We start from the raw sequence: 25,174 nt of genomic DNA on the forward strand, positions 1-25,174 counted from the left end.
GGGACCACTGTTGCCGTCGCCACTCTTTGGGTGCATCCTGTGGTAAGGCTAAGATTAAACAGCAGCCTTATGTGTGGGTTTAGTTCCTCTTGGAGTTCACGTAGCACACAGCCCGGGACACCATCCGGTCCCATTGATGCTGTGTTTTTAGCTTTAGAGAGGGCGGCTCTCACCTGGGCATCTGAGATGTTAGGGAGGCTACACTCTGCTGGGATAGATGTCCTTCAAGGATGCATCTGCAGTCCTTACAAATGGGTTGTCCTGTCGTCAGGCAGCCCTTCGGTCGGCCGGATTCCAAAGTCTGGGTCTGGCTTCGGCTGGTGTCGCACTTCACCCGACATCATCGCTGCAGTTTTTTCGGGTATAAAGGCATCAGCCGACGCCATTTTCCCCAGTCTTTCTTGCCGCGTGGCGCCCGAAGCAGAAGCTGTTCGCAAGTGCGGTCGGTCAGATCCAGAGATTACTACTACCGAATACTACTTGAAGACTTCTAAAAGCTAAGTACCCGTTGGGGACTCTTTCTTGCCTCAGCCGATGTCAGAGAAAGTGAATAACTGTTTATCTTGTGGGAAACAAATACCTCATAAGGATTTCCACTCCTACTGCATACATTGTTTAGGCCCAGACCACGGCGTAGCAGCTTGTCTAGCCTGTGCTTCTTTTAACCGACGGACGCTAGACGCCGGTCGGAGTTTGCTGAACAGATATTCGGCTCTGATTTTGCCTATATTATGCCGTCTGATCCTCCGACTACTCAAATTTCCAAAAAAGAAAAGGACCGACACTCGTGGTCCGCGATTTTGGCGAAACGCGATTAAGCAAACGCGAGTGTCTCGGTTTCGGCCGAAACTGAGCAAGCGGTTCTTTCTTCAGCGAAACCATGCCTTCTACCGAGGCCTCCTCTAACCTGGTAGAATCGGCTTCTGAAATCCAACCTTCTGTTGCGGTTTCTCAGGAATTATCAGACACTATTCCCTGGATATTTCTACCCTGCACGTGGAGCTGCTAGGCCTCCAGCAGCCATGTCTATTAAGGCTTTTGCCAGGGCTAAAGCAGCCAAAGTTTCAAAAACGGTGCCTGCCAAACCCCCCTCACACAGGCCCAGCACCAGCTCCCATATGCTTTCCTTGGCTGAGGATCTAATTACTTTAATTCGTGGATCCCAGCCTCATCCAGACAGGACCTCTCTCCCACCTCCAGAAAAGAGGCCTAGAGCAGAGCCCCCTGAGCCAGTATCCACAGATGATTCCTCTGATGACTCAGAGCATACAGATCCTCCTGAGGCTTCTTATTCCCCTTACGAAGACTCTGATGCTGAGGAGTCCATTCCTTCAGCCTCTCCTCCTGAGGAATTTTCCTTTGGGGAAACTTTGCATGCTATGAGGGAACAATTTCAGTGGCAGGGCCAAGATTTCTCAGACTCCAGAAAAAGGCTTAGAACCTTTCTACATTTGCCACAACATAGGCCTTCAGCCATACCTCCAGTTCTTTCTGTTGTAGATGATACATTTAATGATGCTTGCACTGCTCCTGACTCATTACCTCCGGCTCCTGCTAAGCCCGATAGGTTCTACAGGGTCCCGGACACTCATCACCATTTATATAAGGCTCCCTTTGCAGGCCCAGAGACTATCTCCCAGGGCCCTAAAGCTGTTGCAGCTACTTCTACTAAAAAACCCCTCCCCGCTGAAAGGGAATCTAGGTCCTTAGAGAGATGGGGTAAAAAAGTTTACACTTCTGCTACTTTGTCAGCAAGGGCTTTGAACTGCCAATTTCATATGATTCAATATCAAGAGTTTATGCTTGACCAGTTAACTAAAAAGCTGTCCTCTGAAGAATCTTTAGATAAAAAAATATGTTCAGGAAATGGTACATAGCATACAGCAGGTTAGTAACCATTCTTTAAAATGTGGCTATGATGCACTGGAGGCTTCCTTTAGATCAGCCATGACTGGCACAGTTATCAGGAGACATGCATGGTTGAAAGAACAGGCATTACCAGACCATGTCAAATCAAAGCTTTTGGATGCACCTATGGACAAGGTCAATTTATTTGGTTCCCCTGCACAACAGGTACTAAAAAAGATGGAGGAGAAGGCGAAATCTGTACAAACAGTGAAAGATTTCTTACAGGTACAACCTCCAAGGTTTAGCAGGAATTGGCCCTCCAAGAATTGGTCCTTTCCGGACTCCTCTAAGACACAGAGTGGCAGGAACAGGCGTTCTAGAGGCAGAAACCAATCCAGGGGTGCCTACAGGAGACGCCAGTGGCAAGGTAACAACCAGCGAGGCACAGACGCAGCCACCACTTCCACTACAACACAATCACAGTGACTTGGCTGTGATACCGCCTACCAGGGAACAACTAGAAGCACCTTTAGGCGGAAAACTAACCTTATTTTCAAAGAACTGGCATTGCATCACAAGGGAAAAATGGATTTTGCAAACTATAGACCAAGGTTACAGGTTCCATTTCCATACTCTACCAGGAAAGAGAGGAATGCCAAACCTACCACCTACCCAAAGGGCAGAAGCTCTAAAGCAAATATCTCAACTATTAAGAATGAGAGCTGTCGAAAAGGTACCATCTATGGAGCAAGGAAAGGGATTTTACTCCAGACTCTTCCTGGTACCAAGAAAAGAGAACAAATGGAGGCCTATTCTGGACCTGTCCACTTTAAACACATTCCTTATTGTCCCAAAATTCAAAATGCTGACCCTACAGCAGCTTCTTCCCATGCTGGGCAAGGAGTCTTGGCTGGTAACTCTAGATCTCAAGGAGGCATACCTGCACGTCCCCATACGACCAATTTGCAGAAGATACCTCAGATTTCTTGCAGGATCAGAGCATTATCAATTCTCAGCATTGCCCTTTGGCTTATCTACTGCGCCCAGAGTGTTCACGAAATGCCTGGCATCAGTAATTGCTCATTGCAGACTTCAGGGGATCCAAATTTATCCCTACCTGGACGACTGCCTGATACAAGCGGACAACAAAAGCAAGCTAACAGAAGACTTACAAAGAGTCATTTACCTACTACAAGCCCTGGGATATACAGTCAATATAAAAAAGTCAAGACTGATTCCATCCCAAAGAATAACCTTTCTGGGTGCAGAGCTGGACACATCAAAACAAATGGCATTCCTAACTGCAGAAAAGAAAGAGCAACTACCTCTCTACTTCTTGGCATTAACAAAGCAGAACCATCTAACTGCAAGAAAAGTACTGCAAGCCCTAGACTTCATGGCATCCTGCATAATTCTGGTCCCTCATGCCAGACTGCATATGAGAAAGCTACAGTGGTACCTAAAGAATTTGTGGTCCCAACACAAGCACAGCCTAGAAACCAGAATTCCAATAATCCCATGCCTGAAGCAAGAGTTCCTATGGTGGGCTCAGGCGTGTCAATCAAACACAGGATTGCCCTTCTGCAACAGTCAACCAAGCCAAACCATCACGACAGATGCCTCAGACCTCGGTTGGGGGGCACACATGCTGGACAGGTGCATACAAGGCTTATGGACTCAAGACCAGCTGCGCCTGCACATAAATCTAAAGGAAATGCTGGCAGTAAAATTGGCAATCCAGTCATTCAGACCATTTCTCCAAGAAGGTCAGTTGATGATAAGGACAGACAACACCACAGTTATGTGGTACATCAACAAACAGGGAGGCACACATTCATATCCTCTATGCCGGCTGGCACTGGACCTATGGGATGTGGCCCTGAGCTACAACATTCAGTTACAAGCAATTTATGTACCGGGAAAAGAAAACATTCTAGCAGACATATTAAGCAGAACTACCACAAATGCCCACAAATGGATGCTGCATCCGGACATCTTCAAAGCCATCACAAGAGAATGGGGATTACCACAAATAGACTTATTTGCATCCCCACTCAATCACCAACTAAAGAAATTCTGCACAAGGACGTACCACCCACTTGCTTGGAAGGTGGACTCCCTATCTTTCAGTTGGAAAAACCTGACAGCATACGCATTCCCACCACTTCCTTTGATGCACAAGGTGCTTTTGAAGATCAAAGAGGAACGTCCAAGGATCATTCTGATAGCTCCAGACTGGCCAAGACAACATTGGTACCCATTGCTGAGGAGCATGTCTCGGGAACAAATATGGACACTACCCCTGATACCATTACTGTTAACACAGAACAACTCCAACATCCTGCATCCAAACCTGAAAACTCTGCAGCTAACAGCCTGGAACATTACATAACAGCAGTTAACCCGAATTTATCCCAGAGGGTTAAAGACATAATCCTGGAGGCTCGTAGACCTTCAACAAGAAAGAATTATGAAGCAAAATGGAAAAGATATCTCATTTGGAGTACTGCAAAGGGAAAAGATGTGACACTGGTAAACATAGCCAACATCCTGGAGTACTTGGCAGAGCTCTTCCATACAGGCCTGTCCTATTCTTCCATCAAAATACATGCATCAGCTATTTCAGCAGAATACAGCTTGGATCCTCCTGTCTTCTCTCATCCTCTGCTCAGACAGTTTCTGAGAGGAATTAAAAATGTAAAACCTCCCAGGAAACCACCATTGCCAGCATGGGACTTGAACTTTGTGCTAGAAAAATTGACTCTCCCTCCTTTTGAACCAGCAGCAACAGCAGAATTACAATACTTATCCTGGAAAACTGCTTTCCTCCTGGCAATAACTTCAGCAAGAAGGGTCTCTGAACTACAGGCATTAATGGCAGTGCAACCCTTCCTGATCTTCCATCAAGATAGAGTGTCCATGAGAACAAATTCTACATTCATGCCTAAGGTGGTATCCAGAGTGTCTTTAAACCAGGCTATCCACCTACCTACATTCTTCCCCAACCCACAGAACAGGGGAGAAAGGCTCTTGCATACCTTGGATGTACATAGACAATTACGCTACTACCTGGACAGGACCAAGTCCAATAGAAAAACTGACCAGCTTCTGGTAGCATATGCAACAGGAAAGGAAGGAAAACCAATTTCAAAAGAGACAATCTCCAAATGGATAGGAAATTGCATTAGATTTTGTTACTCCTACCATGGAAAGAAAACTCCAGAGAACATCAGGCCTCACTCCACAAGGGCTACAGCCACTACCACAGCTTTCTTGTGGCTACCAAGGACATTATAGAGGCTGCTACTTGGACCTCCGTGCATACATTTGCCAAGCATTATAATTTACCTCTATACTCTAGATCCCGAGCAGGTTTTGCCACTGCTGTTTTGCAAGGGATCCTAGCTACACCATAATCTTCCCTTTTTTCCTCCTCCCCTAGTTTAGCTTTGGTATTCTACCCATTTGTAAGGACTGCAGATGCATCCTTGAAGGACATAGTACAGTTTTGTACCTACCATAAATGTAGATGTCCGATAGGAATGCATCTGCAGTCAGGATTACCCACCCACCTTCCCCTCAGTGGTACTCCTAGGGTATTTGCCATCCTTCAGCTAGCTTGGGGGGATCTATTATGGTGTATTTGTTTGTATATATGTACATACATGCTTATTTTATGTGTTTGCTCTCTACTATTTGGAAACATTGGCATTTATCCAAATTTAGCCATCCAAGAGGGCACCTGGCATCTGGGGCAAGAAACACTGAGGAAAATGGCGTCGGCTGATGCCTTTATACCCGAAAAAACTGCAGCGATGACGTCGGGTGAAGTGCGACACCAGCCGAAGCCAGACCCAGACTTTGGAATCCGGCCGACCGAAGGGCTGCCTGACGACAGGACAACCCATTTGTAAGGACTGCAGATGCATTCCTATCGGACATCTACATTTATGGTAGGTACAAAACTGTACTTTATTTCTCCTTTTAGGGTCTTAATAAAAAACATGCAGTCGCCTGGCTCTTTAAGCTTAATTTGCCCTTTTATTGTACTCATTATGCCCTTATGATCTGTTGTCATGCACTTTATACTTTTCTTGTGCTAGTTTTACTTTAAACATGCTCGTTATGAAAACCAAAGGTAATTCGAGCCCCTTATGAATATCTGTGCTAGTTTTATGAAATATAGTTTTGAACATTTCGTTTAATTAATATTGCGGTTTGTGCCTTTCATTTGATTAACAATATGTTTTGTGCTACTTGTTTAATAATGTGTTTTGTGCCTTATAAATGCTCCGTTTCATTTTCTTTGCCAAATAAATCATTTGTGCAGTTTTCATTACATTAAGTTCATTTCTGGGCCTCTTATTTTGTGTGTCTGAGCTCTGTTTCACTCAACCAGCTCAATCTGCCTTCACCTTCAACTCTGCACCTCATGACTTGAAGTTGTTCTCTTAATCCTGATTCTGACACCATGTTGCTCATCTGGTCAGGATAAAACAGATGAACATTCATGGGTTCAGTTCAAGCAGCTTTATTACGCACACACACACATCAAAAACAAGGCTTTGTAACTTAAACTTACTTAAACTTGTAAACAGACTGACTACCCCACTCATACATGTTAACACTCTGGTTGTTTTCTCAAAATGGCACTGCTGCCTGCACGTGCTCGCTATTTATATGCATGTGCTTACATCTGGAAATGCTTCTTAAAAGTACATACACACACTCTCATCTACAGGCACTACTTGACAAAGTCCATTCAAGGCACGTGGTCTCCCTCTGAGGCCAGTCTGCACGTGAATTTTTTGGAGATGAGAGTTGTCCTCCTAGCATTAGTGACATTCCAGGACATTCTCTCTTCAAGGATGATTGCTGTACAGATGGACTACATGTCAGTAGTTTGGTACATCAAGAAATGGGGGGGCTGCCTGCCTGTTCGTACCCCCTGGTGTCAAGAAGTAATGAGTGTGTGGCAGTAAGCAATCTCTTCCCACCATTTTCTAATCTCAATGCGCATTCTGGGGAAGTACATCTTGGTGAACAAACTGAGCCCTGTATATTCTACTTCGAGTGGTCTCTCAGTTCATCAGTGATGAACCAATATTTTGTCTTTGGGGCCAGCCATGCTGTGGTCTTTTTGCCTCTCCCTTCAAATTCAAGTGCAGCAGGTACTTTGCCCTGATCTCTCCAGAGGGGAAAGTCACTGCCTTTCCTCCGGTTCCCTTTATCCCAGAGTTCCTTCAGAAAGCATCTCAGCAAGTGTGGTTCCCCTTCCTCTGGCTCCACTTAATACACCCACCTTGGGTCCTGGACCAGGTTCCAGATCTTCTTTTTCACCCCCCCTGGCCTGCTTCACCCAGACATTCAAGCCCTCAGGCTTACCGTATGGTTTCTCCACTTCCAGTGACGACTAGGCTGTCTATGCTCTCTTCTCAGATCCTTCACATTATCACTTCTTCCCAGAAGACTTTAGCCAGGAAGATATACAAGAGTAAATGAAAAAGATTTTCAATTTGGGCTCATGAAAGACATTCTGTTCTTTTCTCAGCCCCCATTTCAGAGGTTTTGGATTTCCTTGCCTCACTTTTTCACAATGGAGTCAGTTATTCTGCCATCTAGATGCAATTAGTGGTGATTTCAAACTTTCATATTGGAAAATATCACTCTTCCTTGGCTCAAATTATGCAATGCCATCCTCCTTAGACCTCCTATTAAGGATTCTACTCCCCTGGGATCTTATTTTGCTTTTACAGGCTTTGACTCAGGCCTCCTTCAAACTGGCAAACAGAAATTCTTGTCTTGGAAGACTATTTTTCTCATTGCCATTACTTCAGCCAGATGAGTATCTGAACTCCAGATCCTGTCTTCTCCGCCACCACACCTGATCATTACAAGCCAGCACCTCCTTTTTGTCAAAAATTGCTTCAGAAGCAGTACTTAACCAAAGTGTTAATTTGCCAGTTTTATTTCCTAAGTACACCAAGAAGGGGGGAAGTACATGCTTCTTTCCTTGGATTTACATAGACAACTCAGATTCTATCTTCACAGAACAAAATCCATCAGGAATTCTAAACAGCTTTTTGGTTTCTTTTTAAAGGCTAAAGTGGGAAAGTCAATGTAAAACGTAACTTTAGCTAAGTGTCTCATTGGTTGTATTTCTCATGTCTACAGAGATAAAGGGTATGACTGTGCCAGCTTCAGTAGATGACATCTGTTATGCTGTCACCTGGTCCAATGCCCATACATTTGTTGCTCATTTCAAATCGGATATTTTCTCCCGGGATAGGACAATGTTTGGCTCTGCCGTTCTCCAAAATATGCCTACCATGGGGTTCAGGCAGCAGGAGACTTTGTCCTGTGAGTTGAGGAATGGACAAAAAAATCAATATCAGATTCAGAAGTTACGTACTGACCATAATGCTGCATTTGTGTTGTCTGTTTCTGTCCTTCCTCAACTTTCCTCATCATGGAAGATATCCATATTCTCTTCTGGTATGACTTGTGAGGTGTATCCTTATTATCATCCCCCTTCCTCAGTTTCAGATCTGACTATCTGTTAATGTGTTTCTGTGACATTCTCTACATTGTATTTTGGACTTATATGGGATACTACATGATTATTCCCTAATATTGAAGGTTTAAGGAAACTTGATCTAAGATGATGTGGGGCTTGGAGGGTATTGCAGGTAAGGGGAGAAGTCTGAGATACAGAGCCTAAGTCTGGAAAAAAAAGCCAAAGTTGGATCTGAAATCTGATCTGAAACACATGAGTTGAGGAAGGATGGAAACTGCCAACACAGATGAATCATTATGGTGAGTACATAACTTGCTTTTTTCTTATTACTATAAAGATAGTACCAGAGTTCTTTGACTTTAAAAAAGCAAGTCTTGTGGGCAGATGATCCTACCCTGGATAGGATTTGCTTTGTATGGATGGTCTTAGTGCAAACATTTATAGGAGGCATGTGATGTGGGTGTTGCCTTTAGTCAGTACACTCTTATTGATAAGAAAAAATGGGTTCCTATTAGATGACCGAAGACGCATTCTATTGATTGCGTCTTGGTCGAACTTAAAACAACGAAAAAGCAAATTAGTGAAGCGACTTTTAAGCAAATTCTTTACCAGGGAAAGAATTTGCTTGGCCGCTTCTGTTACTTTGCTGTTTTTGGCACTGTAGTGCGATCTCGGAGTTGGTATATTTAAGTAGTGGGGGGGGGTTCTTTCATTTTTTTTTTTTTTTTTTTTCCCTTGGAAAAAAATCGCTGTTCTGAGCTTTCAAGATTGTAAGCTTTCACTTTCATGGGGTCAGTTATTCATCGTTCACTTTTTTAAGCATTCGATGATATAATATAGACCCAGAAAAAATAAATTAATACTAAAAGGTTCATTACCAAGGGCAGCGTCAACCCCCTTAGTTGGCTAAAATGGATCTGTGGAGTTCTTTAAGCCAAAGGATAAAGAGAAGGAGATAAGATGATGGAATCTAGTTCTTCCAAGGAGATTACTCCAGGTCCTCAGAAGAAAAGACTAGATGCCGATAATGATGACAGTATTTCCATGGGTTCTTCTGAGATATCCAGGGTGGCAATGAGTGTTTCTAGCAGCCATCTTCTTAGACTTTCTAGGCACGGTAGATTTTCTTCTTTATCTGCAACTTCTACTTCATCATCTGCTAAGATTGTAGGGTTCTTTTGGTATCACCATATTCATTCCATTATTGTTGAACTTGACTGTAGGAGCTTTTTTTGCAAGCACAGATGTAAGATGGATGCCATCGGTTTCTCTTGTTGTTTAGGGTGGATAAAGACACTTCATTATTTCCCTCTTTTGGCTGTCTCCTTATCTCTTGTATCTGTGCCATTTCCTTTTAAAATCAACTAGCAGTGTGTGGTTTCAGTTTCAGGACTTCAGACATTCCTTTCAGTGCCTTTTGTGTCAACCATGCTATCAGCTTCAATGGCATCACCACAGATATTCATTATTTGAGCACACTTCAGGCCTTTGCCAAATCAATCCCAACGACTTGGTTTCAGTGGCACCTGTGTCATCAATACCACCTTGCATCTTACACTGTTCTACCTTTGAACCTTCCCTGAGGATCTTTGTGCAAGTCCCAGACTCGTGTTTTTTTTATGTCTGCGAACAGTGTTGATCGATCACTGCTAATGATGTTGATGGGGTTGACGTCCTTTTCAGCTGGTGTTGGTGTTCATCTTCAGCCCCAGGTGCATTTTCAGTGCTGACTTTTGTGTACTCCAACTGTTCAGTTCTTGAGACTTTATTGAACACTGCACAGTCATAGATGTAGCTGTCACAGACTCACTTGCATAGACACTTGATGCACTGTTTTGCAAGGCCAGTTTCACCTGGACCAGATTCCTCCCATTGAAAAGGCAGTGAGTGAGTTCTTTCAATTCAGGTCAGTTTCAGCAGGGCTTTGGCTCACAATGTTAGTTTTGATGGCAGCTTTAACTCGCCTAGAACCACATACAAAATATCACATGTGGATTCATACCTCTCAAACTCTTAGTACAAGAAATCAGGACAAACTCGGACAAAATGGGGGGGGGGGTGAATGCCCAAAAATAGGGACATATTTTAAATATTGCTCTTATAAAGTTAGAAAGTTGCTAGAGTAATATAGCAATAACCCACGCCTGGGTGTGGGTAATACTGGATTTACCCACGGTTGGTGTGGTTTGGTCACGAGGGCAAAGCCCAAGTGGCCAAACAAAGCCAACCGTGGGTAAATCCAGCATTACCCACACCCAGAAGTGTTATTGTAATTAATGACATTATTTAAGAAAAATAATTACTTTTCTTAAATAATGGCATTGTATAATGCCTCCTTGCTGCCCTTCGCGGCTGTCTGGTATTCTCTGCGGCAGTTCTGATGTACTGCGCATGCTACATCAGAGCTGTGGGCAAAAGCAACGGAGAAAGCAAGATCTCCGTTGCTTTTACAAACTGTTTCGCTATGTTAAATGGGTTTAACATGGCGAGACAGCTTTAAAAAGCAACAGAGAATCTCCGTTGCTTTTTAAAGCTGTCTTGCTATGTTAAACCCATTTAACATAGCGAGACGTGAAAAAAGCAATGGAGAAAGCAGGATCTCCATTGCTTTTTACAAACTGTCTCGCTATGTTAAAGGAGTTTAACATAGCGAGACAGCTTTAAAAAGCGGAGAATCTCCGTTGCTTTTCTTAAAGCTGTCTCGCTATGTTAAACTCGTTTAACATAGCGAGACAGTGTGAAGCAACGGAGATCTTGTGTTCTCTGTTGCTGTAAAAAAAAAAAAAAGAGTTATAGTAATGGAAAAAGTCCGGGCAACTGGACCGTTTTCCATTACTATAACTGATTTACAACGTGCATGCTGACCAATCAGCGTGCACGTTTTTGAATATTAATAGGGGGGTCGTTGTATAATAGGGTTTTTTAACATGCACAAACCACTCAGTAACAGTAAATTCAATGAATAAGAGTTATCAGATCCCAATGAAGTAAAAACAAACCAATGGAAACATGAACAGTTTGGAGAAGTATAACTTGTTTAATATAGACAACACAAAGTTTAAAAAATCTTCGCTGAGTACAGGCTTCTTCAGGCAAAATAAAATCAACAAAATGAGTCCGTGTTTAAATACTTAAAAAAAAAAAAAAAAAAAAAAAAAAGTCACATGATCTAGTATAATTGACGATACCAATTAACTAGGCTAGTCAGACCCACTTGTTTATCTCTCTCAGCAAAGGTTTTAAAGACACATAACCATTAAGTCATGGTGGTATGTGTGCTTTCAAACACAGTATTCATCAAGTTCAGTCAAATGTTCTACATTTCACCCTCAAAGAGGTTGTTTTAAAACACTCAAGGTTAAAAATTTAAAATCACGATTAAAACCTTCTTCTAGTTTATGCTTACACAATGCATTTGTGTCAACATGTCTTCTTATATCAGAAAGGTGATTACAGATAAGTTCATTTATGTTTTTGGTTAGTTTTGCAACATAATGAGCTTGACATTGGTTACATAAGGCTAAATAAATTGGATTCTTTGTGTTGCAGTTACCATAAACATGTAATTCAAAATTAGACCTAGTAGCTGGATGTACAAAAGATTTTCCTGTGTATATAAATTTACAATAAACACATCTGCTACATTTAAATGTGCCTCTCTTTATAGTTTCATAATGCAACCTTATGCGTTGTTGTTCTTTGTAACAAAGCAGATATTTCAAGTTATTACTACATTTGTGTCCAAAATTAGGCTGTGCAGATATGTTCAAATCAAGTTCAGGGACATCATGTAAAATGTGCCAATATTTGGAAATTATACATTTAACGTTGTTGGTGTTTCTATTATAAGTCAAAAGGCCATGTATTCATGCTTCTGGGGTGTACCCTATTTATTGACTCCTGAGATTTTCATTCCGAATCCAGAACCGAAGTCTTCTAAAAAGCTAAGTACCCCATTGGGGAAACTTTTTCTTGCATCAGACCGATGTCAGTAAAAGTTAATAATTGTATTTCTTGTGGGAAGCAAATACCTCATAAAGATTTCCACTCCTACTGTATCCCATACCTAGGCCCAGACCACAACGTCACTGGTTGTCGGTTTTGTGTTAGGTTTAACAAGTGCACTATTAAACGTCGGTTTGATTTTGCCCGACATTATTTTGGCAGAAAATTTAATTACACCATGCCATCGGAACTTCCGACGACCGGAATTCATAAAAAAGACAAGGACAGGCATCCGAGGCCCAAGACTGACGATGAGGCCTCTTCTAGGCCGGTCACCGGTTCTCCGGTTTTCAGCGAGCGCCTACGCAGCTCCTGGCGACCGCTTCTATAGAACCACAGACTGCCTCCGACTCCCACGTGGAGCTGGCTGGGATGCTCTTGCTATTCAAATTACTGAACTTAATCCTACAGAGGGAACCGAAGTAGCTGAACAATCCACAGCTTCAGTCCAGTTAACCATTAAACCCTCTGTTAAATCTAAGCCTCCCTTAAAAGCAAAGAAACAGACACAGCAATCTTCAGGGCAGGCTTCCATGCCTAAGAAAGAAATGCTAAAAATGGCCGAAGACCTAATCACCCTGATCAGAGGGTCCCAACCCCCTCCAGATAAAAGGTCCAGACAAGATGCAGACTATGAATCTTCAGACCAAGTGTCCATTTCCTGTGACTCATCCTCAGACCTAGGGTATTCCTTACCCCCTTATGAGGATTCTGATGCTGAGGAATCAATCCCATCAGCCTCTCCGCCTGAGGACTACTCCTTTGGGGAGACCTTACATACCATGAGGGAGCATTTCCACTGGGAAGGCCAGGATTACTCAGAATCTAAGAAAAGGCTCAGAGACTTCCTCTTATTGCCTCAGCACAGACCCCCTTGCTATTCCTCCAGTGTTAGATATTGTGGATGATGTATATGCCAGTGTTAGATATTGTGGATGATGTATACACTGAGTCCAGCTTAAACCCTGACTCCTTACCACCAGCCCCAGTTAAGCCAGATAGATATTACAGAGTCCCTGACTCTCACAAATTTCTATACAAAAGCTCTATTGCTGACCCTGAAACTATTTCTCAGGGACCCAAAGGGATTAAGGCCTCATCAGCTAAAAACCCAGTCCCCTGTGACAGAGATTCCAGAGCATTAGACAGATGGGGCAAGAAAGTTTATACATCTGCAACTTTAGCCATGAGAGCTTTGAATTGCCAGTTTCACATGCTAAAATATCAGCAATTTTTAATGTCTCAGCTGAAACAAAAGATGCTTCCAGATTCAGATCCTCCTAATTTGAAAGAAATGCAGGATTTATTGCATGCAGCTGAACAAGTGGGAAAACATACTTTGCAATGTGGTTTTGATTCCTTAGAGGCCTCCTGTAGAGCAGCAGTTGCAGGCTATATCATTAGAAGGCATGCTTGGATAAAAGAACATACGCTACCAGATCATGTTAAAGCCAAATTATTGGATGCACCTTTGCAGCGGGATGTGTTGTTTGGAGTTAAGGCAGAGGAGGTATTAAAAAAGATGGAGGAGAAGGCAAAATCTATGCAAACGGTCAAAGATTTCTTACAGGTTCAACCTCCTCGTTTTAGCAGAAATTGGCCAACAAAAAATTGGTCCTTTCCAGTCACAGACAGACCTCAAAGGGGCAGATATAGACGTCCAAGAGGTAGAGGTCAGACACAAGGCCCTTACAGACCTCGACAATGGGGTACACCAGGCCAGAAAGAAGGAGTAGACAGGCCTCAACCTTATAAAAAACAGTCTCAATGACTTCCCACTACAGCTGCCAAACAGCTCTCTTGGCAGCCCTCTTGAGGAAAACTGGCTCTTTTCTATCACAATTGGCATTGCATCACCAAAGTCAAATGGGTACTCAACATCATATCTCAAGGTTACAGGTTCCACTTCCACACTCTTCCAAGGTTAAAAGGAATGCCAAATCTGCCACCAAATCAATGGGCAGAGGCTCAAAATCAAATTACAGCACTCATGGACATGAGAGCTATTCAAAAGTACCACCACAAGAGCAGGACAAAGTTTTTTTTAGACTCTTTCTGGTTCCCAGAAAGGACAAAGCCTGGAGACCCATTCTGGACCTTTCTTCTCTGAACACTTACCTTGATATTTCGAAATTCAAAATGTTGACACTACAGCAGCTTCTTCCCATGCTGGGCAAGGAAGCTTGGCTCGTGACTTTGGACCTCAAAGAGGCATACCTCCATGTCCCTATCAGACAAAACTGCAGAAGATACCTCAGATTTCTAGAAGGTTCAATGCACTATCAATTCTCTGCACTGCCCTTTGGCTTATCTACTGTGCCCAAGGTCTTCACAAAGTGCCTGGCAAGAGTAATTGCATTTTGCAGGCAAAAAGGAATTCAAATTTACCCATACCTGGACGACTGCCTAATCCAAGCAGAGAGCAAGGACATTCTTCTAAAGCATCTGGCGTACGTAAAAATGTTATTAAGTTGCCTGGGGTACACAGTAAACGAAAAGAAATCAAAACTAGTGTCCTCACAACAGATAATATTCGTGGGTGCCAGCTTAAACACAACAGCCCAGATGGCTTATCTCATGCCAGACAAGCAAGGACAACTGACTCAATATTTTCATTTAATGGCAACAAAGACCCAACTCCCTGCAAGAAAAATTCTGCAGGCCTTGGGCTACATGGCATCTTGCATACTACTAATTCTATATGCCAGACTGCATATGAGGAAACTACAATGGTACCTAAAGAATGTATGGTCTCAACACTGTCAAAATTTGGAAACAGTTATACCACTAATTCCTTGCCTTCAACAGGAGTTTCAGTGGTGGGCTCAAGCTTGTCACCTCAACAAGGGACAGCCTTTTACTCAACCCACAGCCAGGCAGACACTGACAACAGATGCATCGGATTATGCCTGGGGAGCACACATGGCAGGAAAATGTATTCAGGGCGAGTGGCCCGCAGAACAAAGACATCTCCACATCAATCAAAAAGTGATGCTAGCTGTACAAAATGCAATTATATCTTTCAAGGACCTGCTACATCCAGGACAACTACTACTAAAAACAGACAACACCACAGTTATGTGGTACATAAACAAGCATGGGGGCCACACACTCCTACCCCCTCTGCAGACAAGCCATGACCTTGTGGAACACAGCTTTAAACTACCAAGTTCATCTGCAGGCACAGTTCCTGCCAGGAGAGAAAAAAACACTGGCAGATGACCTAAGCAGAAACATCATGGATTCTCAAGAATGGCAATTGAGTCCACAAATATTCAGAATGATAGCAGAAAAATGGGGGAAACCAGACATAGATTTGTTTACATCCCCAATGAACTGCCAACTACAGAAATTCTGCACAAGGAGCTACCATCCACAAGCATGGAAAGTGGATGCCCTCTCATTCAATTGGAAAAAACTAGAAGTATACGCTTTCCCTCCTTTACCTCTCCTTCCAAAGGTACTCATAAAAGCCAGGAAGGAAGAGCCAAAGATGATCCTGATTGCACCAGACTGGACACACCAGCACTGGTACCCAATCTTAAAGAACTTAGCACAAGAACCACCCTGGATTTTGCCTCAAATCCTACAGCTGTTGACACAACACTACAGTCAGATACTTCACAGCCAGCTAAAAACCTTAAATCTAGCTGCATGGAAAATTCCTTAACCAAGCAAGCATTGCCTCTCTCCAAAGCTGTTATGGATGTCATTCTGGAGGCCAGACGGCCTAGTACCAGTAAAGCCTACTCGGATAAATGGAAGAGATTCTGTGCCTGGAACCAAGCACACAGCCTTGACCCTCTTGTCCCAAACATTCCTCAGATACTTCAATACTTAACTGAGATGCTGGACAAGGGCCTCTCTTTCTCATCCATCAAGATTCATGCCTTAGCCATTTCTGCTCATTACAACACAGATCCACCAATTTTTTCAAATCCTTTGCTCAAACAGTACCTCAGAGGGGCTAAAGACATGAGACCGCCCCATAGAGCACCTACACCAACTTGGGACCTCAACTTTGTTTTGGAAAAATTAACATTACATCCTTTTGAGCCAGCTAACACAGCAGAATTAAAATACATCTCTTGGAAGACTGCTCTGCTACTGGCAATAACATCAGCAAGAAGAGTTTCAGAATTACAGGCACTAATGGCAGTGGAACCTTTCCTCATCTTCCACCAGGACAGGGTATCCTTAAGAACTAACCGTACGTTTATGCCAAAGGTAGTATCAAGTGTGGCTCTAAACCAAACTATTCACTTGCCAACTGTTTATCCAAAACCACAGAACAAAGGGGAGAGACTACTACATTCCTTGGACATTCACAGACAGTTACGCTTCTACTTGGACAAAACCAAAGCTTTCAGAAAATCTGAGCAATTATTGGTAGCATACGCTGCAGGTGCACAGGGAAAAGCCATTTCAAAGCAGACTATTTCAAAGTGGATAGCTCACTGTATATGTTTTTGCTATACACACCATGGGAAACCTGTACCTAGCAGCATTAGATCTCACTCCACCAGGGCAACAGCCACTTCAACTGCCTACCTCAGAGGAGTGCCTGCCAAGGATATTTTAGAAGCAGCAACATGGAGTTCTGTACATACCTTCACTAAACATTACCATTTGCCTTTATATTCCAAATTCAGAGCTGGCTTTGCCACTGCTGTGCTGCAGAGCCTTATAGCCACCCCAATGCCTTATAGATCCATCCTCCCTACCTCAGCTTTGGGATTCCACCCAAGTGTAATGACTGCAGCAGTGTCATACGATGAACATAGTACAGTTTTTTACCTACCACAAATGTAGATGTTCGAGTGTAGACACTGCTGCAGTCCAGGTTACCCTCCCTCCTTCCCCTCTTACTTTCTGGTACTTACCCAAGTCTTCTACCCTTATTTCCTAAAGGGAGTATTTGCTGGTAATTAAAAATGGTTGCTTGCTTTTCTATTATATATTTCACTAGCAATTTGAAAGGCCTACCTATTTGGGGGCACCTGACATCTGGGGCAAGAAAAACTGAAGAAAATGGCGTCGGCTGCATCTTATATCCCCCTGGCGCACTGATGTCCGGGAAGAAGTGACAACAACCGACGCCGGACCAAGACTTTGGAGCTCAGGCCGACTGGGGAACCGCCTGACGGCAGAATAACCCAAGTGTAATGACTGCAGCGGTGTCTACACTCGACCATCTACATTTATGGTAGGTACAAAACTGTACTTTTCTTGAGTATTGTCAGAAAAAATAGGTTTCCCTGCAAATGGATGTTGCTGTTAAATCTCTTCACAAATAGCGATGACGTCCTTAGCCTTATAACCTCTGTCAGTGAAATCAGCTGCTAAATTACCTAGTTGGGAATCCATGTTAAAATCTAAAGTATTCAGCTTTGCTACTCTAAGCATCTACCCCTTGAAAATATTATTGAATGTAAAATGCGGATGCATGCTATTACGCTGTAGATGAGCATCCCCTTGGTTTGTTTATGATGTAGAATAGTTTCTAGTTTACATTTGTTATTTTTAAAAATATCAATGTCAAGGAAGTCTTTACTATCAGGAAAGATGCATTTCTTAAACTTTAAGAATGGCACAGTGGTTGGTAAATATTCATAAAATTCATTGAAAGACTCAATGTCTCCACGCCAGTTTAAAAACAGGTCATCAGCAAACCGGTGATTAAAAAAAAAAAAACTAGAACTGTTTATTTTTTCTTGTGGAGCTTGCACAGATAAAAGGAGCTGCTTTTGTAAATGTTGCATATTAAAGGTAGTGACTAAATCGGGTAGAAGATATTTATTTTATGTATTACAGTCAGTTAACTGGGTAGTGAGCAAAATTACAACATACATTTGAGATAATTATGAATAGGAAATAGTGATAAGCAAGTACATTTAACTAAAGTTAGGGTCTCAGTACAGTGATAGAGTTTAGTGTATGTCAGTTGTTTGTTTAGAACTCTATTTTTGTATAAGATTATTCTTATTTGTATATTTATTTTTCAAATGAAATATCTTATTATATTTTATTTCTAGAAAAGACTAAAACTGTTCATTTTTAATGCTTGTGACTAGTAATTTATGAGCTTAAGGGTTTGTGTGCTGCAGCAGTACTATTAACTATATGATATCCACCAGTCAAATGGTTACTGCTTAGAGCTAAAAGCTGCCATTCATATATTTAAAGTTTGGGTTAAGGTTGAACCCTGATTTGTGGTTTTGGTTTTGCCAGGGTAGTCTGGTTGGTGGCATCGTTAGCATATTTTTGGGGGTTCCCTACATCATCCTTTAGCATTCCTACCCAGTGCCCCATGTCCATGTTGGGTCTACCAGCTACTGCAGACCTCCCCAGACTTTCTTTGCTTCTGGTAGTGCCAGTCATGGAACCTAAGTGTGTCCCGGGTGTCATGGCTATCTACATTCTGTTGAGTTGTTTAGTTGTGCAGTACCCGTCACTTCCCCCCTCCCAGTGTGCTGTCGTAGGATGGGTGTGCATTGGGAGCTTGTGGCATATTGCTCAGCCATGCCCACCACCCTTACTCCTCTTTAAGCTATAACCCCTCACACAACATTCCCTGCCCTCCACCAGAGGTCGCAGCTGTGTATAGCCACATAATTGCCTTCCCCCGCCACTCTGTTACTCACCTGAACTGCTAATTGGTCTAAGGTTGTTTGGGCTGTAGTCAGGACTTTATGCCTCTGTGCCAGTGGAGCAGCTAGCATTACCATAAATTGGGGAGGGGGGGGTGTTAGTACTAGAGAGTTGTCTTGTACCCGCTTTCCTTTTTGACAAATATTGTGTGCTTATGCTTGAATGAAAAATAATTTTGGACAAGTTTCAATTATGGCAAGTTTGCACTGGAAGAGATTGGGTTCAGTCAAAGCTGAATGAAATCCTGGGACCCAGTGGTTATAGTTATGATCTGCAGCTATTGTTTCAAATTTATTTGCATATTTCAGATACAGTATTACTTGAGAGCAGTGCACTTTTACTGTATATCCTTAAAGCCAGTTGCCCATCATATATTAATTGGCTTGCAGTGATATGAATTGAGAGAGCATACCCCTTTTATTACATATTATTTAGTGTCAGTAGATGAGATTTATACTCTCATTTTCCACAGTATACACTTGAAGTATTACATTTTTGCTTTAAGTTTCTCCCTGGGCAGTCTGAAGATGGCATTGGGGAAGGCAGCTTTTTTAAATGGGCACTCTACATCAGATATTGTTGGAGCAGTAATGGCAGTACACACATTCTAGGGCATCTTTTGCTTTGGGGGGGATGTTGAGCAGCATGATGACTGACGTTTGTAAGTAGTCTATTTGTTGTAGTACTCTCGCAAGAATCTGTCCCTCTCTCTCTCTTTTAAAGACATTAAAGTGAGTATCTCACATAATTCTACTTTTTATTTACTTACTAGTTGTACGTTTCACCTTAGAATCTACTTTCTATTTATTTACTAGTTGTACGTTTCACCTTAGAATCATAAGAAAAGTAGTGGAGTATGTTAATTTTGTCTCCTTTGATTGTAGGTGTGGAATACCAGCACATGTGAATTTGTGCGCACGTTAAATGGCCATAAAAGAGGTATTGCCTGTCTACAGTACAGGGACAGATTAGTAGTGAGTGGGTCATCTGATAATACTATCAGGTAAAGTCTTAATTTTAAATATAAAATTGCTTGTAGAGTGCTATCAGGACATTTGTTCTTGTATAAAATGCTAGTAGAAGACTATTAGTTTACCTAGTCTGCTTGATTGTTGTAGCTAGCATGCTTCAGCTGTTCTTTCCTATCTGTTCTAACATTCACTCTGCATATCCTCTTCAGTGTCTTAGCTGATTCTTCTTCATTACATTGTGCTTATAATTGGTCAAGTGTGTGGCTTCCCCTACCCCTCCTCCATGGAAGAGGTACAAGTGCAGGTTTTAAGATGAGTTAGGAGTGGTTAGGATGTGTAGGAAGTCTCCTCTCTATGAATCATTAGCTTTGACCTAATTTGAGATAGTCTCTCTTGTTGAGATGATTAGGGAGGGTGAGTTTTATTTTAGCAACCATATACTAACCTAAGTATGCCTTCTTTGGGAAGCCTTCAGCTTGATGAAATCTATTTTGGGGTGGCTAGCAGATCTATGTCATCCTTCTAGTTAAGGATATGAGTGTTTTCCTAAACTTTCTTAACCTTCCTCTGGAGGAGTCATTAAAATGTACTGCTGTTGCTAGTGGAAGACACCTTGATTCTGGGTTATGTCTGCTCAAACTAAAGCTGCTGTTAAAATATGAATTCTGTATTACTCTCTTCATGATCTGCTGTACAGCATACTGTTTGGATCCAAGCAGCGACTTCTGAAAATGAATCATTTCTGTGATGCACACTGTTTTCACATTTCATTTGTCAGGCTTATGACCTGCTGGCCTTCAAGAGGCTTAACTGTCTTAACCCTGTGTTTATATTTTTGCGGGTCTACTTCAGATCATTGAAACATCATATAATCGAAGACTAGATTATCAAAACAACAATATCAAAAACCCATTTCATTGAACCACAGCAGCAACGAAAATCTTCCCAGGGTAAGTAACCAGTCATCCAAAAGTTAACAAAAACTAAACCGCACCATCCCTAACCCACTCCCCACCCGTGCCAACTAAATATACCAACTCCAAGATCACACTACAGTTAAGAAAAGGGCAAAGTTCACCTTGTTAGCCAACAGGTTACTTACCCAAGGAAGATTTTCATTGCTGCAGTGGTTCGCTGAAATGGGTTTTCAATATTGTCGTCTCAATTGGTCTTCAACTATATGGGGTTTCGACGATCTGAAAGGGAAATCATTTTTACAGAGTATATATTTATTGAGTTTATTTTTGAAGGACATTAAAGATTATTTTTGCCTTATTTAATTTTATTTATGTATTTTTAATTTACTATCCGGGATAAAGCACTGATCACTGATGACCAATTTCAGTCTCAGCCCTGGAAAGCATTAAAGTTTGACAATTGCAGATACATACTGCAAGAGGTAAAGTATCTATAATAATAAAATTGTTCAGAATATACAGGAAATTTGTACAGTAATAGGGATAAACAGAAGATCCAATGTAGTGCTTTCCATCTGAATTCATCCTGAGGGTTATCAGATCCAAGGCCAGTCATTTTTCAGGTATTTCAGCTTGCCAGGCTCCACTTCCCCTACCCACAATCCCTCACTTCCCTAAAAATACCTCAGATCTAGTTTGCTGCCATTCCTGGCTAGAAGCTTGATTGTAGTTCCGCTGAAGTGTATATTTTTAAACAGGATTTTGTCACTGTTTTCTTCTCCATTTTTTCACTACCATGTAGGAATTTAGTCTAGCTAGGTGGAGGTAGTTTGTTAAGGTAGGTGTGCTTTGTGGCTTAGTGTGTGTTTTAATGGCAGGCGTTCCCACCTGTAGAGTGTTTTTTCTTTGCTCCTTATTTATCTAAGTTTGTAGTTGTTGCTAATAGTGTTAGTTTGGTTAGGTAGTAATTAGTTAAAGTTGTTAGTGCATTTTTCTCTTTGCGTAATGGAATCAAGTGTAGTGTTTATTACGTTTTCTTTGCAGTGATAGATTCAAAAGGATCCAAGAAATGTGTGATGTGTGGGCACAAGTTCCCCTGAAAAGATGCCCATGATCGGTGCATCTATTGCTTGAGGGCTGCCCATCTGGAGTTTCCCTATGCCATTTATGAGGGATTTGGTATGCAGACCATCAACAGAAGGAGAGTGAAGCTGGTCCTCAAAAACCTCCTCCCAACCAGTGCCGCCTCCTGTTCAGTTTCTTCATCGAAGGAAAAGTCGGGTCAGAGTGACAAGCATTCATCTTAGGACCACAAACCTGCCAAAAGCGACCATAAGTGGTCTGGCACCCAGTCAGCTCCTGTTCTTCCATCTAGCCCACTGGACCTGAAAGTCCCAAGACCTTCAGGTTCCCCAGCTGCATCAGCACTGACTTTGGGTTTGACTCCTTAGAACTTATTGCCTTCAGTGCCTGCATCAGGCAAGGCCCCTTTTAGATCAAAGGGGCTCCCTTAGAACATGTGGCTTCCCCCTTTTTCTCCTTCCACCCCTCCAGAATTTTCACTGGAGTCTTTCTCTTCCCTGCCTTGGATCTAAGCTTCTCCAGTTCAGTCCCAAGTGGCAGATCCCTTGTCACTCAAACGAACCTCCAAGCCCACTTCAGTGGCTTCCTCCCGTTGGTCATCGAGGTTAGTGGGCAGTCTAAAAGCATCTGATCTGAAGCAGCTTATGAGGCCCTTCTTGCAAGAGCAGATACAATTAGGCCTTATTCCTTCAGCTCCAGGCTCCATCCCCTTGGCTTCCTCCCTCAGGCCCCGTGGATCCGAGGTCATCAGGCCTAGCTGTGTACTCATTCATAGGGTCAGATCTGATGGCATTGCTGATTTCAGCTCCGACCCTGACCTTGGTCTCCTTGACTCTGGCTGAGACAGAGGTGAATGGGAATTGGGAACGAACGAGTCAATGCTGGCATCTCCAGGTTGGGTTTGACCGTCCCAGTTTCAGGTTAGTTCCTTCCACTTATGGCATCTGTTCTCGATAGCTTGACTCCAGTCTCAGTGTTGGGGAAGAGTGTAGTTCCCCCGAACTCTGGCATGCCTCTGAGTTCCTCAGATCGTAGGCCCATTGGCTCCAGTCATCCTGCTTCTGATGTTGTGGAGAATTTTTCTACGCTAAGGAAAAGGATTGGCCGAATACAGATGATGTTCTTTGCTGCCTCACATCTATGCCTATAACCGTCCATCAGTCAACTCCAGGATAGCGCCTTCCTCCTTGTCTCGAGTCCTTGCTGGGGCTCCAACCTCTTCCCCCTTGGAGTCTTCAGAGTGGGAAGCATCTTGTAAGAGGTCGTGCAAGAGGAAGCACCTGGACTCTGCCGAGGAGTCCTTCACAGAGGATATTGACCACGAGGAAGGAGAGGTGTCCCCCAAGTCTCCATGTGATGATGCCTCCTTTGGCAATCTTTTGAAGCTTCTTCACTAGTGCAGCAGTTAGATCAGTGAAGCCCCTTCTCTGTAAGAGTCAGTAGGCCTTTGGAGTGGGCCTGTCCATGCCCCTGGTGGCGCTCTTATCATCCTGGTGTCTCAGAAAATGTGGAAGGAACCCAATATGGTGGAACCAATCTCCAAGAAGCCAGATAAATCCTTGCATCACCCAAGGATTGGCATTACTGCAGTACAGGTTTGGCTGTGTATACAATTGTGCTGGTGGCCGCCATGAAAAAGGACATTTAATATGAGAATTCCTCAGTGAATCACCTGAATGGGGAATCCCAGGCATTGGACCATTTGGGGAAGTGCTGTTATGCCTCAGCTACATTCACTCTGAGGGCTGTTAACTGTCTCACTTGACAAGACTTCAGAGTGATATAGTATTGGAAGTGTCAAGGAACATCAAGACACTACTGTCCCCAGAGGCCCAGAAGACCTGTCTATTGCCATTGTTTCCATGAAGCCCATTTCCAATGTGGCCAATGAAAACACCTGAGCCACTGGCATTATGTGTCGCCACAATTGAATAAGATTATACAACTGTTTGGACTGCTTCATGGTTTCCTTTATCAATGCTCCTTTTGATGTATCCTCAATGTTTGGATTTAAGATTAAAGGCACTTTGACTAGGAGCAAGCAAGATGGAAAGACACCGTCTGCCATCAGAGTAAGTTTTGCTACCCCTCAGCGAACCTTTTAACGGAATCAGAAGTAAAACAAACACCTTTTCTTCAGGAAGTCACAGCAGTCTTTCCATGTAGTTCCTTCAGAAGATTCTTTCCACAACAGGGAGGTAAACACAATGGACACCACCTTCATTTCAGGGCCTGGCCGCAGAACCAGTGCTTCCTTGGGGCAGTCTCTGGGAGGCCCTATTCAACAATCTTGAGGGATTGCTCGACTCTTCTGTTATCGAGGCATGGGGGGGGGGTCGCTTGACTATATGCAGAAGCTTGGGAGGCCATCACCTCAAACACATTGGTGTTGTCCTGTCCAAAGGCTAGTCAGTTCCATTTTTATAAATTCCAAGTTTAAGTCCCAAATGTGTCTAAGATGTTTCACCCTATTAGAGACAGCAGGCAGCCATAGAAATTTGAAAGCTACTGACTGATTAAGTCATCTAAGAGGTCCCACCAGACCAAAGAGGATTTTATGTCTACTCAAGGTTCTTTTTGGTACCAAAGAACAAGGTCTTCAGGCCAGTCTTGGATTTGAGCAAACTAAACCCTTTGTAAAACAGACCAAATTCAGATGGCCATAGTGCAGTCCATTCTGTTTGCTGAGGAAGGACACCTGGATGTGCTTGATAGACCTCAGGGACAACTGCCATTAATAAAGATAGACATTTCAGGAGGTTCCTGAGCTTCCATCTGGGAACCGATCATTACTAATTCAGGGCACTGCCATTTGGTCTCACCACTGCACTTTCAGGTGTTCACCAAGTGTATATAAATCATAGCAGCCTGGCTCTGGCTGCAGGGATTTCAAGGCTTCCTATACCTGAACATTTAGCTCCTCACTTCTCACATGACAGCATCCCTAATCACAGCCATTGATGTCTTACTCCAGCTATGCATTTCCTTGGGGATCATGGTCAATTATCAGAAATCAAGCCTACATCCCATGCAGACACTGGAATTTATAGGCTGCCACTTGGGATAACATATTCCAGATTGCCAAATTTTCAACTTCCACGGTGGCCAGCCATGAATCTTAGGCAGTCTCATTGCTTTCTTATGAAAAATTGTCAGATCATGCTCTTTTGCAACTTTTGGGT

The 25,174-nt window shown here is 42.8% G+C and overlaps 1 protein-coding gene across 1 annotated transcript in view; it reads left to right on the plus strand.

The window, feature by feature from the left end:
- Nucleotides 1–25,174, plus strand: part of BTRC (beta-transducin repeat containing E3 ubiquitin protein ligase) — a 2,835,508-nt gene that overhangs the window by 2,278,510 nt on the left and 531,824 nt on the right. Inside the window, exon 12 of the mRNA XM_044056496.1 lies at nt 19,906–20,024. Coding sequence (XP_043912431.1) covers nt 19,906–20,024 — 119 coding nt within the window. The remainder of the gene's footprint in view (nt 1–19,905; nt 20,025–25,174) is intronic.

Source organism: Protopterus annectens, chromosome 14.part0, assembly GCF_019279795.1.
Source record: "Protopterus annectens isolate FY-2018-M chromosome 14.part0, PAN1.0, whole genome shotgun sequence".
In the NCBI taxonomy this organism is placed as follows: domain Eukaryota; kingdom Metazoa; phylum Chordata; order Ceratodontiformes; family Protopteridae; genus Protopterus; species Protopterus annectens.